Source organism: Sus scrofa, chromosome 3 (assembly GCF_000003025.6).
Source record: "Sus scrofa isolate TJ Tabasco breed Duroc chromosome 3, Sscrofa11.1, whole genome shotgun sequence".
Taxonomy (NCBI): domain Eukaryota; kingdom Metazoa; phylum Chordata; class Mammalia; order Artiodactyla; family Suidae; genus Sus; species Sus scrofa.
This window is the reverse complement of record NC_010445.4, coordinates 24,863,458-24,888,247: the sequence shown is the minus strand read 5'-3', so window position 1 is coordinate 24,888,247 and position 24,790 is coordinate 24,863,458. Positions and strand designations below refer to the sequence as shown.

The following is a 24,790-nucleotide window of genomic DNA, read 5'->3' as shown; positions in this document are numbered from 1 at the left end:
GTGTGGGTTGCAGAAGCGGCTTGGATCTTGCATGGCTGTGGCTGTGGCTGTGGCTTTGGCTGGCAGCTGTAGCTCTGATGTGACCCCTAGCCTGGGAACGGGAACTTCCATATGCTGCAAGTGCAGCCCCCCCCCCCCAAAAAGCAAAACAAAACAGGTATTATTGGCCTTTTAGGCATGGTTAAATATGTTTCTGATGTGGAAAGGTAATCCCCAGAGCAGCAAAATTGACTTTACGCCATCAGATTATTACGGTGTCAGGATGACTGTAGGTGTTTGTTTTGGTCACTTGTCAGGTACTATCCTAAGCCCTCCACACGTCAGTACACGTTCTCAGTCAGTCCTCCCTGCCACCCATTTTAGAGATGCGGAGGCTGAAAGCCTGAGAGGTTAAATTGTCTAGGGGCATGAAGAAGCAGCAGCGGGATGCAAGCCCAGTTTGCCCACTCTGGTAACCAGTATGTCTTGAAATGTTAACACCTCCACTGCCTTAAGTCCTGGGCTCTGGACTCCTGCCCTAGGAGAGGTCTGTGGCCGTTCCTGTGACCTCTGCTGAGGTGTTGGCTAACTTCAGGGATCGCTGTGTTCATAAGATGGAAGGCGAACAGTTGGTTTCTTCCAGAGTTGTGCACATAGCTCCCACCTCTGCATGGTTTCTCCCGTCTGCTCCACGAAGATCAGGCGATTCAGCCCAGATGTTGTGACACCCTGGCAAGGTATGGTGTGGCGTGAGTTGTCAGAAGGTTGTGGTGACTAATGGTACTTCACGTATGTTCGGCTCTGCCTCTTGGAGAAGAAGATAAAAGGTGGAGCTAGAGAGAAGGGGTGGAATTTGAGGACATCCCACTTTCTGTTGCCTATGCCACAGCAACCCCAGAACATGTGTGTGTGCAGGTGCACACATAGCGTGAGTGATTAATATGCATGTGTGAACACACATATATCATGAGTATGAAGCATGTGCGCGCGCACACACACACACATGCCCTGAGTGATTGCTAAGGATTGTGACAATTATGAATTATTGAAGTGCTTTCTGTGCCTTCCTGGGGGAAATGTAGGAGGTGGGGATTACATCCAAACCTGCCGTGCCTCTTGGATATGTCATTATAGTGAGTATCATCCACTGCCTACACGGGAAACATTGAAAATCGATGTTGGAGCATTCCACTCTGCACCTCCCGTTTCCAAACATTTCCACCTTCCACGGTCCAGCTCAAGGCTCATCCCTCAGTGAAGTCACATGTCACTTCTGGACACTGGTTCTACACATGCAGGCCTTGTGGACCAGGCATGGTAAGCAAATGACAGTTTCTCCGGGCATGATTCCTCAGCCTATAATGAGAATGCCACCCAACCTGAGTCTCTGGGAGACTGAAGCAGGTGATGTCTAAATTATAAAAAGGGATCTCTAAATTTATAAAACTACAAAGTACTAGAATGATCACATCCTTGCTCTACTGGATTGTCTCTTGTTTGCTGCTCTTCACTTTTTAGGGCTGCACCTGTGGCATATGGAGGTGCCCAGGCTAGGGATTGAATCGGAGCTATAGTCTTCAGCCTACACCACAGCCCCATCAACACCCGGACCCGAGCCACGTCTATGACCTACACCACAGCTCACAGCAATGTCAGATCCTTAACCCATTGAGCGAGGCCAGGGATGGAACCTGCATCCTCATGGATGCTAATCAATTTGTTTCCGCTGAGCCACGACAGGTACTCCTTTTATGTATGTATGTGTGTATTTTATCTTTTCGCCATTTCTCGGGCCGCTCCCACGGCATATGGAGGTTCCCAGGCTAGGGGTCTAATCAGAGCTGTAGCCGCCGGCCTACACCAGAGCCACAGCAACATGGGATCTGAGCCTCGTCTGCGACCTACACCACAGCTCACAGCAACGCCAGATCCTTAACCCACTGAGCAAGGCCAGGGATCAAACCCATGACCTCATGGTTCCTAGTCGGATTTGTTAACCACTGTGCCACAACGGGAACTCCATGTATGTATGTATTTTTGCTACTCCCTTATATTTGTCCTTCCATCCGCCTTCCCTCCCTGCCCCCTCAGTGCTAGCTAGTGCCCTGAAAATGGAAACAGTGTCCGTGTCTTTCACCTCGGGTAGCCCAGAACCTTATACCTAGAAACCCCTGAACGAGATTTTGCGTCGACTAGACAGACTGAGAGGACTGAATATTAAGCAGTTCTTCATCGGGTGACTCTTCCCACCCCCACCCGGGGGACATCTGAAGGCATTTTGGATTGTCATGGATCAGGGTGTGTGTGCAGGGGATGCTGCTGGGGTTAGTGGGTCAAGGCCATGGATGCTGCTCAACGTTCTACAACGCACAGGATAACCCTTTACGACAGAGAACTCTTAGGCCCGGATGTCAGCACCAAGGTTGAGAAACCCTGATTTCAGCAGATGGGGAGCATGAAGACCATTGGGCCACACAAGAGCTGGGGTGGGGCTGGAGAGGGCCAGGTCTGCCCCAGAGCCCCTGGTTATTATGCTAGTGGCTTCAGGGAGACAGACCCCTTCACATTCGCGAAGTATTTCAGGTCCTCAAAGAGCTTTAACATTCGTTATCATCTTTGACCTTTCATGAGAGTCCTGAGAGGTCCTTCTCTTTTCATTTCCATGCCCTGCTTGTCAGTGGGCGGCAGAGGAAGCTGGGCAAACAGGCAAGTCATTTTCTGAAGGTCTCAGAGCTGGCTGGTGACTGAGCCTTTAACCCACTGTCAGATGGCCTACTCAGGCATTCTTTCTCTGCCCTCTGCTTTCTGCTAAAGTGGAAGTTATGAGGGTGAGACGTCAGGAAGGTAAACTACTTGACATTTGGGAATCAGAAAGCCATCTGGGCTAGAGAGAGCATGGGCCCCTCGGCTGGGGCAGTTGATGTAGACAGGCTTCTCAAAACTCAGGAGGAATATGCTCTACTAGTCCCCATGGCACCGTTTAGGTGCTGGAACTTCAAGCCCCATTTGAGTTTCCTAGAGAAAGTGCTTGAGTGAGTTCCCATCCTGGCTCAGTGGTTAGCGAATCTGGCTAGGAACCAAGAGGTTGCGGGTTCAATCCCTGGCCTCGCTCAGTGGGTTGGGGATCCCGAGTTGCTGTGGCTGTGGCGTAGGCAGGCGGCTACAGCTCCTGTTGGATCCCTAACCTGGGAATCTCCATGTGCTGCGGGTGCAGCCCTAAAAAGGACAAAAAGACAAAAAAAAAAAAAAAAAAAAAAAAAAAAGTGTTTGATTTCTGAGTCACTAGAGGGCACTCACATGCAGGTGATCTGAAGGTAGCTCAAATGAGAAGCAACAGCACTGAGACCTGGAAGAAGCTTCAGACTGTGCTTCATAAATGTTATGTGCATGCATACAAGGGCTTACAAGGCAGATTCTGAGCCTGCAGGTCTGGAGAACGACCTGAGTTTCTGCATGGCTCGCCAGCTCCTGGTGAAGCTGTTACTAAACTAGTTTCGTTTGCCCGGCAAGCGCTGAGACACTGAAGTTTACAGGAGAGAAGGGGTTTGGTCACACAGCAGCCAAGTGAGGAGACCTGGGAACTGCCTCCTCAAAGGCACGTGGCTAGGGATATTTATGCGTGGAGACTAGAGCGTGATTGAAAGTGGGAGGGAAGGTGATGGGAGGCAGGAAAAGGCGAGAGGATCGCTGCTCTGCACAGGCACGTCTCAGTTACACGCTTCTTCATGGGACACATGTTCAGAAAATGGTGGTGGTAGCATGATCTGCGGTGGAATTTTTGACCCTCTGACATCAAAAGGTCACCCATCAGACACTCGTGCAAGCCCACTTGAATTGTTGGTCTCAACAGGTTTGAACTGGGCAAGCCTAGCTTCATGGTCCTGAAAAAGCATTTAAGCCACCGTTACTATAGTGAACCTATATGAGAGGCGTTATCCACAGGTGGCCATTAAAGGAGTGTTGATATCTGTTGTCCAAGCTTTGTGACGTTTGGAGGGTATGAAACTTACAAAACGATTAAAGCACCTCTGGTCCTCTTGGGCCTTGAGGGATCCAGAGCAAAAAACAAAATGTGTTAACAAAAGCTTTTTTTTTTTTTTGGTTTATACACATTTGGCTATTAACCCAAAAGAAAGCTTATACATAACTTGGTATATTTTTATAAATGTAAATTATGGCCATAAATTTTCTTCTAAAAATAAGGGTTCTTTAAACCAGAATGATCTCAGATGATTTTACCAACAAGAAACAAAATGTCTCCCTTAAAAAATAAGAATACCTGCCATCCCATTAAACATGAAATCCAGATACAAATGTCCTAGGTTTGATTTAGGAAACACAAGGAATTAGTTGGGAATCTAGGCTTTCTATGTTTTACTCTACCATTCTCAGAGAGCATTTTTTTTTTTTTTAAGGACTGCACCTGCGGCATATGGAGGTTCCCAGGCTAGGGGTCTAATTGGAGCTACAGCTGCTGGCCACAGCCACAGCAACACGGGATCTGAGCTGCGTCTTCAACCAACATCACAGCTCACGGCAACACTGGATCCTTAACCCAACTGAGTGAGGCCAGGGATCAAACCTGCAACCTCATGGTTCCTGGTTGGATTCGTTTCCGACACGTCATGACAGAAACTCCTCAGAGAGCATCTGTAGATTTGTTTCCTCATGGTCACAAGAAGGCTGGCACAGCTCAAGGAATCCCAACATCATATCACCACATCCAAAGGTAGGGAGAAAAGGGTGTAGCCTTACATAATTTTGTTTGAAATGAGGAAAAAGACAGAAATCTCCTCCCAATTTCTTGGGAATTGAGGCTTCATCTTGATCCTTTAGCCCATCAGGTTTCATGCCCTAGGTGTATGCCATGTCATTCTGAACAAAGTCAAGTGTTGACTGAAAAACACACAACCTAAAAGTCGAGAATTGTATTTTCTTCAAGGATATTGCTGAGGACTATAGCCCGGAAAAAGCCTCTTAGATAGTTTTGAGGAACTTTGTTGCAAAGAGGTAAGGGATATAGAGAAGATTTTCTGGGGGGGAAAAAACTCAAACGTAGTCAGACATCAAAATATTATAGCTAATCACACAAAACGCATATCTTTGAGTTAATGCTTTTAGTGCTTTTCTATGTGTAGATAGATGCAAGAATCTGAGCTCTCTGAATTTATTTCTTTAATATGCATCTTAACTGTCTAGGGCCAATATCCTGGGTTTTTTTTTTTTTTCCATCCCGAATTCCCCTCTGGGCACACCATGGGGGCAGCTGCAGTGGCTGATGGCTTGATGGCAGTTAATATTCTTTGTCCACACAGCCTTTGCCATTGTCTAGCACAGTGATCCTTATCCAGGGGCAAATGTCAGAATCGTCTGAGAAGATTGTATTAGAGTCCTCTTCCTGCTGTAACAAATTAACACAAGTTTAGCAGCTTAAAAATAACAGATTTATTCTCTTACAGTTCTGGAGGTCTCCTATTGTTTCACTGGGCTAAAGGCAGAGGGTTAGTAGGGCTGGCTCCTTCTTAGGCTCTGGGGGAAAAATCTGATTCCTTCACTTTTTCAGCCTCTTGTGTCCTGTATTCCTTGGCTTGTAGCCCCTTCCTCTGTCTTCAGAGTGCATCACTCTAATCTCTGCCTCCAGCATCACCTCACCCTCTCCTCTCTGTAGTTATATCTGATTCTGTCTCCCTCTTATGAGGATACTTGTGATTACATTTAGGCCCGCATGGGTAATCCAGATAATCTCTCCATCAAGATCCCTAAATTCATCATGTGTTCACAGCCCCTTGTGCCATGAGAGGTAACATTCACAGGCTCCTGGGATCAGGACATAGAAATCTGGGGGCCGTGATTCAGCCTCCCACAGAGCCTAAACATGCTTAGACCCAGTCTTTAAAGATTCTAGTTTAGTAGGTGAGGTCAGGACATGTATATTTTACAAAATACATGCACGATCAAGAACCTCTCATCTAGCACAGTGTTTGGTTTTTTTTGTTTTTTGTTTTTTTGTCTTTTTGCCATTTCTTAGGCTGCTCCTGTGGCATATGGAAGTTCCCAGGCTAGGGGTTGAATCGGAGCTGGAGTCACTGGCCTATGCCAGAGCCACAGCAACTCGGGATCCGAGCTGCGTCTGCAACCTTCACCACAGCTCACAGCAACGCTGGATCCTTAACCCACTGAGCAAGGGCAGGGATCGAACCCGCAACCTCATGGTTCCTAGTCGGATTCTTTAACCACTGTGCCACAACGGGAACTCCTAGCACAGTGTTTTAATCAGCCTTCAGTTGTGGTTTATCATAGTATGAGGTTTTATTTAGACTGTCCAGACACTGTCTTTGGAGCACACGTATCAATACATTAACTATCACATTGAACCCCCACATGCTTCCAAAGTAGGTTTTATTCTCATTTTACAGATGTGGAAATAGGCTTGGAGACTCTTCCATCTGCCCAAGGTCACACAGTAAGGAAGACGCAGATTCAGAACCCAAGCCCAGCTCTTATTCCAGAGCCTTAAACATTCCACTAAATGGCTTGAAGCAGAAGCAGGGGGCAGGGAAAAAATGTTCAACATGAAAGGGGGCTTCCTAAGGCACACAAGTACATTCCCAGCTCCCATAAACTGCACCATCAGAACTGTCCAGGAGAATATTAGAATCCCAAATGCTTTCATCCTCCTCCTGGCATCTGAGTTACAATTTCAGCCCATCCCTACCTGAGGAGGGAGATTGCAAAGGCAAGTTTGGATGAAGGAGCAGCTTGGGATTTGAGCTCTCTTTCTGCCCACACAGCTCCTCTCAGCTAATGAGGCTGTCTCCCCCATGTACAGTAGGATGTATTCCTTCAGAAGTTGAGAACACCGCTTTAAACCCACTCATTCTACTTGCTCCAGGCTACCATGGCAACAAGTGTTCATTCCAGCAGCTGCTCCACACAGCCAGCTTGGCTTTCCTCTCTCAGGGTTCTGCCTCAGCATTTGTGAACACATAAGAACTGACATGCCATGGGGCCACCTTGAGGCCCAGGTCACCTTGATCCTAAATTGTGACCCTACACAAAGAGACCAACTGAAGAACCACAATCAAGGTACTCAATATGGTGGACAAGCTTTGCTAGGGCTCAAGCTGCTCATCTGTAAGATGTCCATTTCTAGCAAACTGTTTTTCAGGGTCTGTATGTGGGTTGGAAAAGGAATTTCCAGACTCACAGCGGGGTGAGAGGTAAATACATTTATTGAGAGAAGAGATGCTGCTAGCACAGCAGGATGACTTCCTGATGATCAGGGAGAACCAAACCTGAGCATGTGGTCATGACTGTTTTTATAGCCAAGGAAGAGGGGAGAGGTCTTAGGATACACCAGCTGACCTGCTGTTTGGTTGGAGAAAGAGGGGTTTTACAATACACTTGCTGGTTGGTTGTAGGCATATAATGCCCCTATAGGGGTGCATACCTCTCCTGGTAGAAGGTAAGAAGGAGTAGACCAGGTTGCTCAAGGGGGAAGGGGGCATTAAAATGAGATGGGTGGGGCAATAATGATTTGGTAATTCTTTTCTTGGCCAGAGGCTTTGAGTTTTATATCTTTGGAGAGGCCTTGAAGTCCCACAGTGTTTTTCAAGTTGTGGATAAGGTAAATTATCTTCCTAGTGTTGCTGTAACGAATCAATACAAACAAAATGATTTAAAACGAGTTATTTTAGGAGTTCCAGTCATGGCACAGCAGGAACGAATCTAACTAGGAACCGTGAGATTGTGGGCTCAATCCCTGGCCTTCCTCAGTTAGTTAAGGATCTGGCATTGCTGTGAGCTGTGGGGTGGTTTGCAGACTGGGATCTGGCATTGCTGTGGCTGCACTGTAGGCTGACAGCTGTAGCTCTGATTAGATCCCTAGCCTGGAAACCTCCATATGCCGTGGGCCTGGCCATAAAAAAAGTAAAACAAAAACCAAAAAATGACAAAAAAAAAAAAGTTATTTTACATCTCTGGAATTCAAAAGTCCAAAATGGGGCAGCAGGACTGTGTTCTGGGGGCTCTAGGAAAGAACCCATTTCCTTGCCATTCCCAGCTGTTACAGGCTGCCCACATTTCCTGGCTTGTGGGCAACGTCATTCTAACTTCTGCTCCCACTGAGACAAATGTCCTGACTCTCCTGTGGGTTTTAAGGGAGGCTTGTGCGTGGGCCCACTTGGATAATCTTCCCATGTCGAGACCCTTAACCACATCTGCAAAGTCCATTTGGGGCCATGAATAGGTAACAATATTCAGTTTCAGATTGGGATGTGGACATGTTGGGGTAGTCATTATTCAGGCTACCACAGAGGGTCAGGAAGCCATTTAATATTTTTAAAAATGCAGTACATGCAATTTTTCTGGTTCTAATATGTAACATTAACGGGATATAGTCACAGAAATTATGAAATCCAAGACTACTTGTTTCAATGGCACATTAATGCCTTATTCTTTTATAAAGCAACATCCAAAGAGCAGCCTTGATGAGAACTTGAAATTTTTTTTGTCTTTTGTCCTTTTAGGGCTGCACCACAGCATATGGAGGTTCCCAAGCTGGGGATGGGAGAGGGGGGTCTAATCGGAGTTGTTGCTGCCGGCCTATGCCACAGCCATACCACACCAGATCTGAGCCATGTCTGTGACCTACATCACAGCTCACGGCAACACCAGATCCTTAATCCACTGAGCGAAGCCAGGGATTGAACCCGCAACCTCATGGTTCCTAGTCAGATTCGTTTCCGCTGCACCACAATGGGAACACCAAAATTCTGATCTTATTACACCAGGAATATCACACCTTCTCCAGAATATCAGTGCAGTTGTTTCCTTCCCCATACCAGGGTTTAGTTTTACCACACAACTCTTAAAAGGATTTAGAAATCAAATGTGCTGAAGAAAAGGCAGCAGGATTCAATATTCAAGACTTACAGGAAGTTCCCATTGTGGCACAGCAGAAACAAATCAGACTAGAAACCATGAGGTTGCAGGTTCAATCCCTGGTCTCACTAAGTGGGTTAAGGATCGGGTGTTGCCATGAGCTGTGGTGTAGGTCGCAAACATGGCTCAGATATGGCTGCAGCCCCGATTTGACCCCTAGAGTGGGAACCTCCATATGCCACAGGTGCATCCCTAAAAAGCAAAAAAACAAAAACCAAAAAAAAAAAAAAAAAGGCAAAAAAACCCTTATGGTTTATCATAAGATGACCAAGTGTATGTGATATTCAAGGTTTTGAAAAACACAAGAGTTTCCTCAAAACTCGCAATTGAGGGGTTAAGCCCAAACACTAAAGATTACCATTCTACTCACCACCTCCACCATGTACAGAGATTTCAAAGCTTTACAACTTTTTTTTCATAGCAGAAGTTCTGGTTTAGCCCCATACTTCCTAGCTGAAGGATATGAGTTAATATAGATACTGGATATCTGGAATAGGGTCTGTTGGAGGGACAGTGTGAGGCAGACTAGTCATTTGACATAGGTGACAGCCCAGTTAATGGGGTATCCTCAGGAGGAATTAATAACCAAGCACTACATAGGGGGGAAAGCAGCTCTCCAGGCTCAGCTTAGAGGCTCACGTTCGGCTGTGTAGCTTTAATGAGGCCAAGAATGTTGTAACTGCATTGTAACTGCACTTAAAGGACACTAGAATATTATATTCCTTTCCTTCCTCTAAAGGAGATTGCTGGTCTTTAACTGGACTGAGAGTACATGGAAGAACAACTAAATCCCATTAAGTTCTCAGGGAAAGTTACTCAGTGAACAGAGTAATTGAGTTAGAAATACCTAGGAATAGCAACAACAACAAAAAAGACAAAAAGACAAAAAAAAAAAAAAAAAAAAAGTTCCTGTCGTGGCGCAGTGGTTAACGAATCCGACTAGGAACCATGAGGTTGCGGGTTCGGTCCCTGCCCTTGCTCAGTGGGTTAACGATCCGGTGTTGCCGTGAGCTGTGGTGTAGGTTGCAGACGCGGCTCGGATCCCGCGTTGCTGTGGCTCTGGCGTAGGCTGGTGGCTACAGCTCCGATTGGACCCCTAGCCTGGGAACCTCCATATGCCACAGGAGCGGCCCAAGAAATAGCAACAACAACAAAAAAAAAAGACAAAAAGACAAAAAAAAAGAAATACCTAGGTATGGAGTTCCTATTGTGGTGCAGCGGAAACAAATCCAGCTAGGAACCATGAGGTTGCGGGTTCGATCCCTGGCCGGTGTGTGTAGGTTGCAGACACGGCTTGGATCTAGCTTTGCTATGGCTGAGGCGTAGGCCAGCGGCTACAGCTCCATTAGACCCCTAGCCTGGGAACCTCCCTAAGCCTTAGGTTCGGGCCTCAGAAAAAGAAAAAAGAAAAAAAAGAAAGAAATACTTATAACACTAGATTACAGGGGAAGGGAAAAAAGTAGGTATCTCCAAGGAAGCAGAGAAGGGAAGTTATGCCAATGATTAGGGCTGACTTCTTGCCCCCATCATCATGTATATATAAATGGAGGGGTTAAAAGACCTTCAAGTCACCTTAATGCACCCATAGAGGTGGGCTGTCACTAAGCCTCATTATTGATTGAATTCTCTAGCACTGCTAGTTTGGGGGGTGCAGGTCAGAAAAAGCAGAGTGACAGCAATCAATTAAGTCAGAAATATCCTTATTCGTGTCCACATAGACCAAAGCCTGCCCAGAAGACTGTGGAAAGGTACAGTATTCTCTAAAGAAGAATGATTGCAAGAAACAGTCCTTGAACTCCATCTGACATTAATAAGATAGAAGAGGCTTACTTCCACTTTTATTTGAAAATCCAAATTAGTGATTTAACATCATGATTCTTTTTTTGTGCAGGTAGCTGATGAGGCCTAGAGTTGCCACGATGCCTGCTGAAGCAACCATAGCAACCATAGTTTTAAAAGCAACATATCCGTTGGTTCTGGATCCTTTAGAGTTCACAGCATCTGGAAAGGAAGCAGAAAATTCAAGTCTTATCATCTAAGCCAAGTGTAAATTGAAGCTGAAGCTTTACCTATTGAAGCTCCCCAGAGAAGGAAGTGAAATGAAGCTTCAAAAGGACTCATTTGGAAAGCTTGCAACAGGGTGTAGTCTTACCCCTCTAGCCATTCTCTTCCTCTCCCTCCTCCACTCCCAAATCTGTTCCCACTTCCTACTCGCTTTTGCTCATCTCAGACCAAATGGGCTGACACTTGGAAAGGACTTTACAGTCCCAGATTTTTTTTGGGGGGGGCAGTGGCAGGGGCCAGACCTGCAGCACATGGAGATGCCCAGGCTTGGGGTTGAATCAGAGCTACAGCTGCTGGCCAACATCACAGCCACATTAACGCAGGATCCGAGCTGTGCCTACAACCTACACCACAGCTCACAGCAGTGCCGGATCCTTAACCCACTGAGCAAGGCCAGGAATCAAACCTGCATCCTCATGGTCACTAGTTGGATTCGTTTCTGCTGCACCACAATGGGAACTCCCCAGATTTTTATTTAACATTCTGACACTATACAAGTATGGAAGCTAGCGATTTAAGGGCTTAATTTTCGGCCTAGATCTAGAACTTGAAGTTAAGACTATTTGGGATGAAGATATGGGATGTTTACGGTAATGATCTAGTAAAGACTTGGGTTTGGCCATAGCAAGTACATGTCTTCTGACTTATGAGTCCTGTTTTTAGAAATATACCTTTGACGTTCTTGGAGGGTACACCAAGATTTAAAGGATTTCAATATGGCATTAGTGACAAAACTGGAAGTAACATACATGGAATCCTTCAGTTATGAACAGTGAGAGGACTCTTTACAGATACTATGTGGCTAAAACAAGTAAAAAACACAGTATGGAATAGTAGGTAGACTATATATATGATCCTACTTAAGTTAAAGGTGAATTTTTGGAAGGGTATACAAGAGATTTAATAGAACCTCTCACTGGGAAGAGGCGCATTTTCTTATTTATCATGAGCATGTGTTATCTAAGCACAGTTAATCAGACAGAAAATCAAGAACTTGAGTTCAAGAAGTACCCAAGGCTTTAAATCCATACCTCTGAGTGAAGAGCCATCTGACAACAGCAGGATGGGGCCCGGGAGACTCACTATCATTTTCTCTTCCTCAGTGGTCCCTGTAGCTGGAGACAGATAGTTTGACTTCTGGGATAACAAGCAGTGGTCAAGAATGTGCTGATGAAGCACCTAAAGCTGCTCTCCATGGATCCCTGCTCTATACAGCTTGCTCTGTCTCTGCAGGAGACAGCATACACCTTTTACTGTGAAAGCAGGATGAACTATGAAAGAATATCAGAAGACCGAATTCACAGTCTACCTAGATTCAGAAGGTTTTGTTTTTGTTTTTTGTCTTTTTGTCCCTTTAGGGCCACACTAGCGGCACATGGAGGTTCCCAGGCCAGGGGTCTAATCAGAAGGGCAGCCGCTGGCCTATGCCAGAGCCACAGCAACACCAGAACCGAGCCGCGTCTGCAACCTACACCACAGCTCACGGCAACCCCGGATCCTTAACCCACTGAGCAAGGCCAGGGTCCAACCGGCAACCTCATGGTTCCTAGTTGGATTTGTTTCCACTGCGCCATGACTGCAACTCCCAGAAAGAAATTTAGAGTCAAGTCTCTAAAGATCAGGCTACTGCTCAAGTGCAAAACCAAATTTGTCCATAGGACTGATCAAGAACCTGTCCATCTCAGACCATTGCTCAGGTAATATAGACTGGGTTAAGGTTTCTTAGGCTTTTGGAACTAAGATTGAGGTGGTTTTTTTTGTTTGTCTTTTTAGGGCTTCACTTGCAGCGTGTGGAAGTTCCCAGGCTAAGGATTGAATTGGGAGTTGCAGTTGCTGGCCTACACCACAGTAATGCCAGATCCAAGCCCAGTCTGTCACCTACACCACAAGCTCATGGCAATGCCACTGATCCCTAACCCACCGAGTGAGGCCAGGGATCAAACCTGCATCCCCATGGATCCTAGTTGGCTTCCTTACCACTGAGTCACCACAGGAACTCCGAGGTGCTTATTCTTAAATTCTGAAAGATGAGGCTGGCTTTAGGTAAACTCACATTAGCAAGGATTTGAAATTTTTACCTCGCCGGCTCCTAGATGGCCCATGGCAAGTCACAGAACACAGAGAGAAGGTGGGAGAGAGTTGATTGCAGATGAAGACACTGCAGTGGAAGTAGACCTGGAGAGGGGAGAAGAGTTGAGTGGAACAGAGATGCTCAGTCACCCTGACCCTGGTGACTTGTTCATCGCTTACCAGTTGAGAGACCCCTTGGGCCCCTGACACAAAGGCAAAGGTCTTCACATCAAACCTCTGATGGTGGTTAGGATAGGTCACGGAGGAGCCCACCGGATGGAAGGTGGTTCTGTGGTTGTCCAGGTTGTATTCACAGCTGGAAGGTACATTTCAGGGAAGAACATCAGCTGTATCCACCCCAGAGTCTAACTCAAGTGTTTGCTCAAATTCAGTCGCACATACACATTTACCATTTAGGACTATTGCTGTACTTGTACCTTTATTTTAATATACTTTCATTTTGTTTAATATACCTCTAATATGGCTTACCCAACAACATCTATGAGGTTATAGATAGAAGAAACACCACCATGTACCATGTGTTAACACAATTTAAATACTTATTTGCCAGGTAAACTCAAGTTGTGTAGCTCTTCAGATGACGCTGGCTTAATTCTCATTAATCTGAGTACCTATTATGTCCCAGTCAGTAAGTACATTATTGACGACAAAAAATTAGCATGTCTGCCACTTTTTTTTTTTTTTCCTTTTTTAGGGCCGTACCCACAGTATATGGAGATTCCCAGCTAGGGGTCCAATCGGAGCTGTAGCCACTGGCCTACACTGCAGCCACAGCAACATGGGATCCGAGCCATGTTTGACCTACACCACAGCTCACAGCAATACCAGATCCTTAACACTGAGCAAGGCCAGGGATTGAACCCACAACCTCATGGTCACTAGTCAGATTCATTTCCTCTGTGCTACAACGGAACTCCCATTTTCTATCATAGGTGCTTGCAGAGGGTGCTGGTTCTAAAGCAGCATGTGAGGTGGTATGTCAATACTGAGGAAGAAGAGAGACCAGAGTAAGGGGACAGAAGGGTCAGGGTTGGTTTCAAGGAGAAGTAGATATTCTTTAATGGAAAAGAAATAAGCTGCATGAAAGTGCTGGCTACACATGGTCCTGGGGCAGGAGTGTGCCTGGAGGTTACGTTCTTAACAGATAACAGGTTCAAAAGAAAGAGAAGGTGCAGTTCTATCCAGGTGCCAGCAGAGCCAAGAGGATAAACACCAACACATAAGTGTGTGGTCAACACTTTCAGAGCATTATGGTGTTTGGATCTAAAGAGTCAGAGGGGAACTCAAATCCTACGAGGGGTTAAATATCACTTTGGGCTATTTAAGCAGCAAGGTTGGGTTTCTTCATGAAGGGAAGTGGCTAGTGTCCCTCATGGAATGATGGGTTTTCAAATGATGCATGTGTAGCTCATAACACGATGCTTGGCACATCATAGGTATTCAATAAATGGATAGAACTAGCAATCAAATGGAAAGAACTAGAAAGCTCTTCTTTTTCTCCATATATTAGGGTATTAAAGCCAGATTTCCTTGGAAAGGATCCTACACTTTTTAGGTTAAAGGAGTAATAAGAAAGCTTGAGTCACCTTATTAGACAAAAGACTGAGGTGCTAAAAAACAAGAACAACAACAACAACAACAAAATCAGGGCCTTTGATAATAGTGCTCTTCTCAAAGCCAAGAGCATTTTACTCTCTTTATCAGCAGTTTCATTATCAGCTGGGCTACCATACGTGAAGAATACATACCCATCCATGACAACATTCCACTGGGGGAGAGAAGCTGGGTCCTCTGTGGATGTTGCCCAGCAGTCATCCAAGACCAGCTTGATGTTGGGGTCAGTCCTGTTGAGGATTCTCACTTCTAGGTAAATTGGTTGGCGGAGATATTTCACCACAGGGTACTCCTTGTCCCCATAAGGCTGCAGGTAGGCGTTATCTGAAATGGAGCGGAAGCCTCTTCAATACTCAAGTGCTTGATGGTCACCAGCAGGAGCTTAAACATCGCTACTACTCTAGTCTGGTGAAACCAGAAAGTTTAGGAAAGAATTCCTGGAGAATATTGAAGCCTGTCTCACCTGGGTAGGTTTGCAGAGTCAGGGTAAGTGGACCTGGCTTCACTGAGGCCTCTGGAGAAGGAAGACTTTCAACATTGGTATTTATTAGCATGTTGCTGCTGCTGTAAGAGCACCTCACTGTCATTCTGTAAGAGTGGGTGGGCGGGGGTGTTAAGAATTGTAGGTTAAAAGACTTGAGCTGGAGCTTAAAAAGTCAAGTAGCAATTGTATCACACCTGAACTCACTATCTCTGGAAACGGCGCTTGGAGGATCTGCCCAGAGAGCATGTATTTCATTTTCATAGATGACTTTGTCATTCTTGAACTTAAAAAAAAAAAAAAAAAAAAAGGGTTAGAGAAGGTGGTTAGTTATCTCAAAAGGTGAGTCTTAACCCTCTTGCTTTGTGCCAGAACTAACCTTATGTCTTGTTCCACATCCATTCAGGGGTATGCGAAACTGTACCAGCCCCTGAGCTGGAGCTTTAAAGGTTGGCTGGCAGGATGAGTCTCCCACCCTGAGGGTATCCAAGTTGAGAGCTGGTTTTGTTTGGTGGCTGTGGACCTTGACGTCCATAAACCCATCCTGAGTGCATAGCTCCTCTGAAACTAAATAGTGGTGAGAGTTTAGGGGGAAAAAAAAAAAAGTGTCTGCCACATGACTATTGTCTTCTACTAACCTGAAATGTGATGGAAGTTTGGATTTTCACCAGGAGGCTTCAGAATTTGTCTTAAATCTTTTTTGGGGAAAATACCCTGATAAGCAGCTCAAGTTACAAGGGGAGACCCCAAGGTACCAGGACAACAGTGAGGCTGGTCTATAGGAGCAGAAGGATTTTTCATCTAAATGAAGAAACACCAGATGGGGTAAGAGACCCATGATTAAAACCCTAATGAGGCTGGACATATAATACCTGATGTGTCATTAGGTCCCTTCTTATAAGGGACATAAATCCTGAGTGGTTTGAGGGGAAATTTGAAGCAGCAACTACATTTTCCTATTTGGCTTGACTTGATACCGATCAGAAAATAAGAAGCACAGGGGCAGAGGCAATACTGAAAAGCAAGAAAAACCTACTTCCATGAGGAAGAAAAACCTACTTCCATGAGGAAGAAAAACCTACTTCCATGAGGAAGAAAAACCTACTTCCATGAGGAAGAAAAACCTACTTCCATGAGGAAGAAAAACCTACTTCCATGAGGAAGAAAAAACCTACTTCCATGAGGAAGAAAAACCTACTTCCATGAGGAAGAAAAACCTACTTCCATGAGGAAGAAAAACCTACTTCCATGAGGAAGAAAAACCTACTTCCATGAGGAAGAAAAACCTACTTCCATGAGGAAGAAAAACCTACTTCCATGAGGAAGAAAAACCTACTTCCATGAGGAAGAAAAACCTACTTCCATGAGGAATTTTCAGGAGCCTGGGGAAATACTTGTAGTCCCTCTAGTTTTAGGTTTGAAGCAATGTTATTTAGGTGGTAGGCTCAGGCTCCTAACATGACATTTACTCGGGTTAATTAAAAATCTGAACCAGTTCTGAGACCTACTTGTAGATATATTTTGGAAGCACTATCTTCCTTATCAGAGTCCCTATCAAACAGCTTCGGCTGATATTTCCAATCTGACCATCTTTTGTTTCCTTAAAGTAAGCAATACAGACTGAACTTTTATACCTTTTCCCACATGCAAGAGCTGAGGGAGAAAGGCTGTAGGAACCACTTAAGAAAAATAGTCTTTACCTAAAGAGACTGTTGACTCACAGAGACACTCAGGATAAATCACCATGGATACTGCCTCTAGTTGACTGTGAAAAGTCAGCTTGAGTGAAGATAAGTACAACTGATGTGGTAGGCATTTTTCAGAGACCTGAAATGAGAAAGAGTCACTTAATATTCTTTCTGAAACCCAGAGAGCAGTCACAGGGGGGCAGGAAGGAAGTACAATGAAACCTTACAAGGCACCCTCCAGACTTAATGTGGTTTCCCTTTAAAACCAGAATAGGCGACACTATAATTCCTCCAGATCAGGATCCCTCTCTAGGTGGGAATTTATTGCTTTAAACTCATACCCTCAATTACTCAGTACTGTATGCTCTTTGTACTAGGTTGTTAGAGGCTGAATTAACAGATCAAATTCCATGAGTGAAAAAAGGACTCTGCAAATGTTATGTTATTGCAGGAGTTCCTGTCATACTCAGTGGTAATGAGCCCAATTAATATCCATGAGGATGTAGGTTTGCTCCCTGGCCTTGCTCAGTGGGTTAAGGATCTGGCATTGCTGTGAGCTGTGGTGTAGGATGCAGATGCAGCTCTGATTTGACCCCTAGCCTGGGAACTTCCATATACAGTGAGTGCAGCCCTAATAAAAGAAAAAAAAAAAAAGATTATTCTCTGGTGTCCCTGGAAATTGCATCAGTAATGACAGTTGGGGACACTTGTTTGGATCAAGCCATCCTATTTTAATACAGCATTAAGAGGTTCATCATTAGAAACTTGATAGCAGTTTGTACTATTCAATGGATTGAGAAATTAAGAAAACTAGGAAAATTTCTCTTGGCAGTTAAAGAGGCTTGGTGTTTGTGAATTTCAGTTACTTGAGAATTCATTTATACAAGTTTTGTTTTTGTTTTCTTTGTTTGTTTGCACATGATTTTTAGGGCCATACCCATGGCATATATAGAGGTTCCCAGGCTAGGGGTCGAATCAGAGCTGTAGCTGCTGGCCTATACCACAGTCACGGCAAGGTCAGATCCGAGCCATGTCAGATCCACAGCTCACAGCAATGCCATTTATACAAGGTTTTCAAATGAGGCCTTCCACATTTTGAATCTTATACCAGCAATTAGAACTTGGGACCTGTCAGCAGCTCTATCTGGGTGGCTTAGAAGGCTGTGCTTCAAGTCAGGCTTCCATAATTATCATTACTGGTGACTGATAATAGAACGTACATTTGTTTTGAGAAGAGTTTGGTTGAAATGCAACCTCAGGCCGTTTGTTGTTTCCATTTCAATCCCGTGTTTGTGCAGCTGGCTCACAGCAATATTCCCACTTCCCAAGTTCACGGATTTTAGCTTCCCAGGAAACTCTGGTATGGCAAGAGTCACGTGTGTGGCATTACAGGTCACAGGATCTAGAAGGAATGACCGATCAGATTTGATTAAGCCCCTAGAACAATGTCTCCCACAACTGGAGTTGCCCCTTCTTAGGCTCTTACCTGCCACACAGATGAGTTGTGATGCTAAGATGAGAGACTGCCCATGAGATACATGTTTAAGCTTCAGAGGTACCATGTAGAGATGACTGTTACCTTGCTGAGGGAGGCATTTTCAAAGACATTGGTTTACTGGAGTTATTTGAATGTCTAACCAATGCTGGAAGAATAGTCAGGGCAAACATACCCAACTATTGGGCACTGTCTTAGACAAAATTCCTGAACTCCACTTGAGCTAAGAGTTGATTTACAGATACTCTAGTTTTAAAAATCTCATGCTTGTGTATAACATCTGCCATAGTAATGTCTACTCATGTGACCTGTAGCTGATCATTTCTAAGCAGATAAGAGCTCTTGCTTAATGACTCTTAATGGTATTAGCAGTCAGAGGATGTGTAAGATTCAGCAGTCTGTATATACTCAATATATAACAGGACTGTTGTGGAAATGACTGATATTTGAGCATGCAGGTGCCGAGACCTGATATTTGAGCATGCAGGTGCCAAGACCTGATATTTGAGCATGCAGGTGCCAAGACCTGTTTTAAGTGCTTTGGCTCATTAACTCCTATAACATCGTGTCTTGATTGTTGGTCCCAAAGCACCCGTACCTACTGTAAATACATGAGAATGATAAAAACACAACACCTAAATTCACAAAATAATGTAGTACCCTAGCTCTACATTCTGTAGTAAATTTAGATCTAAGGGGAAGAGGGAGCTCAGACTGAAGTAAGGACCAGATCTCTTTTTGTTCACTGTTGCATCTGTAGTACTCAGTACAGTGCTCACTCAGTAGTGTGCTCAGCACTTAAGATACCTGTTGGATGAGTTGTATTCTCAATTTGAGGACATGGCTGAGGTCACGCTTGATCGAGACGTAGTGGCCTCTGCCGGGTGGTGATAAAAAAGATTCACACCTACCGAGTAGCGAGTCACTCCAGTGGCATGGAATGACACTTGGATGTTCATCTTCTGGTTCTCTATCAGGAAATTATATCCTTGGGTCATGGCCTCCTGAAAGGTCAGAGTTCGGGCTTTTTCACCGTCACCAACTACAAGGCTCCATCCCATGCGCTGCTTCGAATCCTAAATCAAAAGTTTCATCGAGAGGGCTGGTGCTCACCTTATCTCTGAGACTATTGTCTATGTCATATATTGTCTATTCAATATGTTGTCTCATTAATATTTTAAACAGGATTGAAGTTGTGTCACCTTTAAGATACAACCAAAGGTTACTTGGGCATGTAATTTAAAAATAACTTTTCATACCTCACGTTTCACATTTTCGTCAGCCATCCCGGGAAAAAAGTTAAAGGTAAACTGGAAGAAAAATGCTGAGGTAAGGGCTTTGATTTGGAGAAGGTTTCTAAAGTTCTATTATCTGCCAGTATGTGGAAAACACCCAGAGAAACTGCTGTTCTTACACCACGAGGTCTGGTTGTGGGATGTAGCAGAGGCACAGGACCCATGAATCCTAGCAGTGCCTTTTGGTATCATTTCCTCTTTTGAGTTTTGATGCCAGAACACAATTGGAAGATCTATACTCCCTTCTACTTTTTCAGTTGAGACATCAAATCTAAGTTGCCACATGAAGTCTAAATATACAGCTTTTTACTATGTCCATAAAAAAATCAGTAATATGTCAAGCTATGCAGTTTCATTATTGTTATAATAAAGAACAAATATCAGAGTTCCTATTGTGGCTCAGCAGAAACGAATCTGATTAGCATCCATGCAGGTTCGATCCCTGGCCTCGCTCAGTGGGTTAAAGATCTGGCATTGCTGTGGCTGTGGTACAGGTTGCAGACACGGCTCAGATCTGGCATTGCTGTGGCTGTGGTGTAGGCCAGCAACTACAGTTCCAATTTAACCCGTAGCCTGGGTTGTGCTGCAGGTGCAGTCCTAAAAAGACATTAAAAGAGAGTACAAATATTCTTGTTCATTAATTGATGTTAACTGTGTTACACCATGAAGTTTATGAGCATGTGGTTGGGCTGTTTTGCTCATTTACTGCATCCTAGCATCTGGTGTAGGGCCTGGCACATAAATCACCAAGTTTGTCAAACAGTTGATCCCAGCTACCAGTTGAATTCAGTTTTTTGTTAGACATGTGTTGAGCACTGTATCTCCCCACCCTCACTTTTTTTTTTTTTTTTTAAAAAAAAAAAACAGCCACACTTGTGGCGTAGGGACATTCCCAGGCTAGGGGTTGATTCAGAGCCACAGCTGGGAACTAGCCACCACAGCAGATCTGAGCAACCTATGCCACAGCTTGCAGCAATGCTGGGTCCTTAACTCACTGAGCAAGGCCAGGCTAATTGAACCTGCATTCTCACAGAGACCATGTCAGGTTCTTAAGCGGCTGAGCCACAGTGAACTCCCCACCTTCTCGATTCTTAAAGCCACCCTGTGAGGCGTTCCTGTCACCTCCTTCAGACTTAGAAATAAAGTCTCAATGTGATTAAGAAATCCATCCAAAGCCACACCGCCAGTCAATAGTGACTAGAGGATTGCAATCCCAATCTTGTTCTGAAGCCTAGCTCTGTCTAGACCATATCTTCCCTGCAGTAGCCTGCTGAGAAGCAGTCAGCCCCATTCACTCACAGACATGAAATCTTTCATGCAGATTGTGGATCCCGAATGCTGATCAGGGCCTTCTGCTCCCATAACAGGACAGCTGATGTGATACATGAGAGCCTCTTGTCTTAAAGCAGCATTGTCATCTATGAGTCTGATGGTCATTTGGTGATGGCCACGCTGTATGAAAATGGCATGGTCAGGATAGAGTGCTAGTACCTCAGTGAGAAAGGCGATTCCAGAATTCCATCTGACCCTACTGATTGGCACAACCCTTAAAGTTATAGGTACCACAGCTTCTAGAAGGTACCTCAATCCCATACCAGGAGAGGGTCTAGCTAGCCTCTTATAGATATGCCAGGCAAGACTCATGCATTGAGCCCTGAAACTCAAGAAACTACTCTCTGCCAGAGTCCTGTTTTTATTTTCATTTTACGTGTACCCTATGTCTGAGTATCAAGGTCATGGTTGGTTTGGGGCCTCTATCAAGAGGTTCGTATACACTTATTGGGCCCCTACTTAGCAGCCATTGTGCTGAGTGCTGAACAGAGTCATCTTTGCTATGTCTTCTGGCCCAGGGGACTCGCAGTCTAAAGCAGGGGTCAGACAACCTTTTCCTGCTAAGTCCTGGTAAATAATTTAGACTTTGTAGGCCACATATGATTGTTTTTTTGCCTTTTAGGGCCCCCACCTGCGGCATATGGAGGTTCCCAGGCCAGGCGTGGAATTGGAGCTACAGCTGCCGGCCTCCACCACAGCCACAGGAAAGGAGGATCTGAGCCACGTCTGTGACCCACACCACAGCTCACGGCAACGCCGGATCCTTAACCCACGGAGCGAGGCCAGGGATCAAACCCGCAACCTCATGGTTCCTAGTGGGATTCGTTTCCGCTGCGCCACATGGAAACTCCTGATTTCTAATGTTTTTATAAAACTCTTTTAAAAAAAAAAGTCATTCTTAGCTTGAGGACCACCATAGACACACACCATGGGCAGGGATGTGGGTATCCACAGAGATGATACTCTACAGACCTCTGCTCCCTCCAGTTGGGAAGGTCCGTTTCAGAAGGGAAAGATATAATTACTGGAGATCTTTCTTGCAGAAGCAAATGGAAGTAGTCTGTTAAATACGTAGATTTCTAGGACACATCCCAGACCTATTAAGTCATCAACTAAATGAATTCTGTACCCCAAGTTCCCAAGTGATTGTTTGCACACTAAAGCTGGAGAACTACTTAGGTTGCTTTTATTGCTCCTAATAACCCTGATTAGGCAGTACTGTTGCTTGACAAGAGAAAAATCCTGTTTTTCAGCTGCTGCTCATCTTCCAGCAGAGATGTACCAGCACTCTTATGTGCCAGTACCAAGACAGCCTTCCCTTTTCCATGGGAGTTGCAGGTCAAAATAACTCATGTGTGATCATTTGTTGTATCTAGGGGTTACGCCAAGTCCTTCAATCTGTATTATGTCATTAATCTTTAGATGCAATATGGAAAAATATCATAATCCATTTTCCAATGAGCAAGTAGAGGCTTAGAAAGGTTAGCTAATTTGCCACCTTGCCACCCAAAGTCACATGTAGGGACAGCCAGAAATCGAACTTGAGGCCTCAATTGCAAGGTTTCTTAACCTCAGCATTGGCGTTTTGGGTCTAATATGTCTATTATTGAGGGCTGCTCTGTGCAGTTGAGGTTATTTAGCAATATCCTTGGCTTGTACCCACAGAGGGCCAATAACTCCCCTCCCCTCCCCCACCAAGAGCAATGATAACCAAACTTGTCTTCAAACATGGCCAGATGTTCTCTGGGATAACAAAAAGAAGGAAAAAAAAAAAATCACCCCAACTGAGAACCACTGCTCTACTCCAGAGTTAACTCCTAGGTTTCTACTTCCCAAACCATTCCTCAAACACTTACCACTCTTTTGGTACAGGCTTCATATGGGGCCTTCAGGGTGAGGTTTTCTGGGTCCAGAACATAAGTACAGTTCATCATTTCAAGACCAAGAGGGTCTAGAGAAACAAGAGCAGTGTAGAGCCAGGAGATATGCCAAGACATTATGCATCAGCCACACCAAGTCAACCAAAGCCACATTTAGCCAAGACTGCCAATCTATTTCTAAGGTATTTCAATCACATCATTTTTTCATTTTCCCCAGCTGGATGATATAGCCTATCTATGAGTTTGGGTTGTGATTTGAAGCTAGAGGTTTCCTAGGGGATTCACATTTCCAAGGAAGAAAGACAAGGTCTTTCACTCTTAAAGGCACCATGCACTTCAGGGGGCCTTGGTATCATAGGATTTGGATGCTGATTGCTCCAGAGTTTGTGTTCTGCTCACCAGAAAATGGAGCTGGGCTTGAGCCAAGGGCATTCTACCAAGATTAAGATGAGATAATACACATTACTTACCCACCACAGAGGTGTACTGTATCTTAGTGCCAAGAATTCTTGGAAATTCCACTACCATTCTATTTTCATGGCAAGTGACAATACCTGAAGAACAAAGGAAGCACGTGGGGCATCTTTGAACATTGGCCTTCTATAGAAATACATCAAGGGGCCTCTCCTTTCCAACAGGCATCAGCGAGGAGGCCAGGTGGTAGAGGCAAAAGTTGTCCCCCATCCTTAGGGAGCTTACACATTAGTGGGACAAATATTAACTACAAGTCAAGCTAACAAAAACAATAAGGAATTTATCAATTAAGTGCTTAGGACTTCCCAAACACACTCCGTGAGAAGCCAGGATTGGGGTTAACAAGGACACATGTGAGAACCAGCCTGAAAATCTTACAGTGAAGCTGATGGAGATGGGGATGGTAGGTCTTTAAATTTTATTTAAAGACTTTTCCATTTGAAGTTTTTGAAATGCTCTGCTTAAGCCCAAGGACACACTTTTAAAAGACTAAACATTCTGCCACAGTGCATCTTCTGGCTCAGGTGAAATTTTGAAAAACTCCTCATTATAAGCAGAAAGCTCAGATTTTTCTGTTGTGTGGATGCTTTTCTTAAGCATGAATGTGCATTGGAAGATGACTGCTCCTAGAGAGGGAGACTTAGTGTTGGGGTCTGCTGTTCTTTGGAGGCTGTAAAGCTTGAGGCAGTGAGGGAATCAAAGGTAGTGCAGGCATTTTTGCAAGCTCTTCTGTTTTGCAAGCCAGAGGTAATTGGTTGCTAACTGGTAAAATTTTAGTGACTTGATCAAGGTAAGAAAAAGAATGAGTGGAAGTTGTCGAACCCATGTTCATGTTCCCTGGCCATCTAGATGCTCTTGCTGCAACCTATTGGAGAGATGGTTAAAGGCATTTCCCTCATCCAAGAGGCCTACCTGGGAAGGCAGTATTCACCAACTGATTGACACCTATGGAGTTCACTGAAGTCACAAGGGGGAAAAATAGAAGAAGTGACCTGTAGGTGTTGGAGAGCATGGGGAAGAGAGTAAAGACAAATGAATTTCAGCAGATAAGGTCATTCTATCCCCTCCCTTCTGCCCCCAGAATTACTCACCTCCAGCTCGCACTGAGCCAGCTTAAGGGTCTCCCACTGTCTCCTCTGTGCCTGCACGCCATAACCAAAGGCACCACCAAATCAACCAGGCAGAGGGGATGTGCTACTCTGTGCTTTTATAGCAGGAAGTTTTCACGCCTACTCTCCACTGGAGACACCTGAACCTTCTCCAGCCCTTCCAGCTGAGAGGGAGGGATGGGGTAGAGAGAGCCTTTCTAGAAGTCCTGAGATAAGCAGCTTTCTGCCCTTCCAGACGCTTCCCTTGGTGTTCCACCAGCTGCTCTGTGGGCCAGCCGTGAAATCAGAGATCCTTGAAATAGGCTCCATGTGAATGAATTGCTGGTTTTTGTTTTTGTTTTTTTC

The 24,790-nt window shown here is 44.8% G+C and overlaps 1 protein-coding gene and 1 long non-coding RNA gene across 3 annotated transcripts in view; one reads left to right on the top strand and one right to left on the bottom strand.

Moving 5' to 3' along the window:
• Positions 1–11,617, top strand: part of TMEM159 — a 34,211-nt gene extending 22,594 nt beyond the window's left edge. Inside the window, exons 7-8 of one of the 2 annotated variants that reach the window (XR_002342386.1) lie at positions 1,114–1,296; positions 10,814–11,617. This is a non-coding gene — a long non-coding RNA (transmembrane protein 159). The remainder of the gene's footprint in view (positions 1–1,113; positions 1,297–10,813) is intronic. The other variant, XR_002342385.1, reaches the window with a different exon arrangement.
• ZP2 (zona pellucida glycoprotein 2) lies at positions 10,726–24,518 on the bottom strand. The gene is given in 18 exon segments (NM_213848.2): positions 10,726–10,923; positions 12,018–12,101; positions 13,065–13,161; positions 13,237–13,372; positions 14,826–15,015; positions 15,155–15,279; positions 15,370–15,458; positions 15,552–15,739; positions 16,873–16,999; positions 18,081–18,262; positions 18,347–18,443; positions 19,267–19,431; positions 19,615–19,665; positions 20,950–21,102; positions 22,839–22,933; positions 23,333–23,416; positions 24,249–24,328; positions 24,428–24,518. Coding segments are annotated over 18 exon segments (2,151 nt in total). The 5' UTR covers positions 24,490–24,518; the 3' UTR covers positions 10,726–10,777.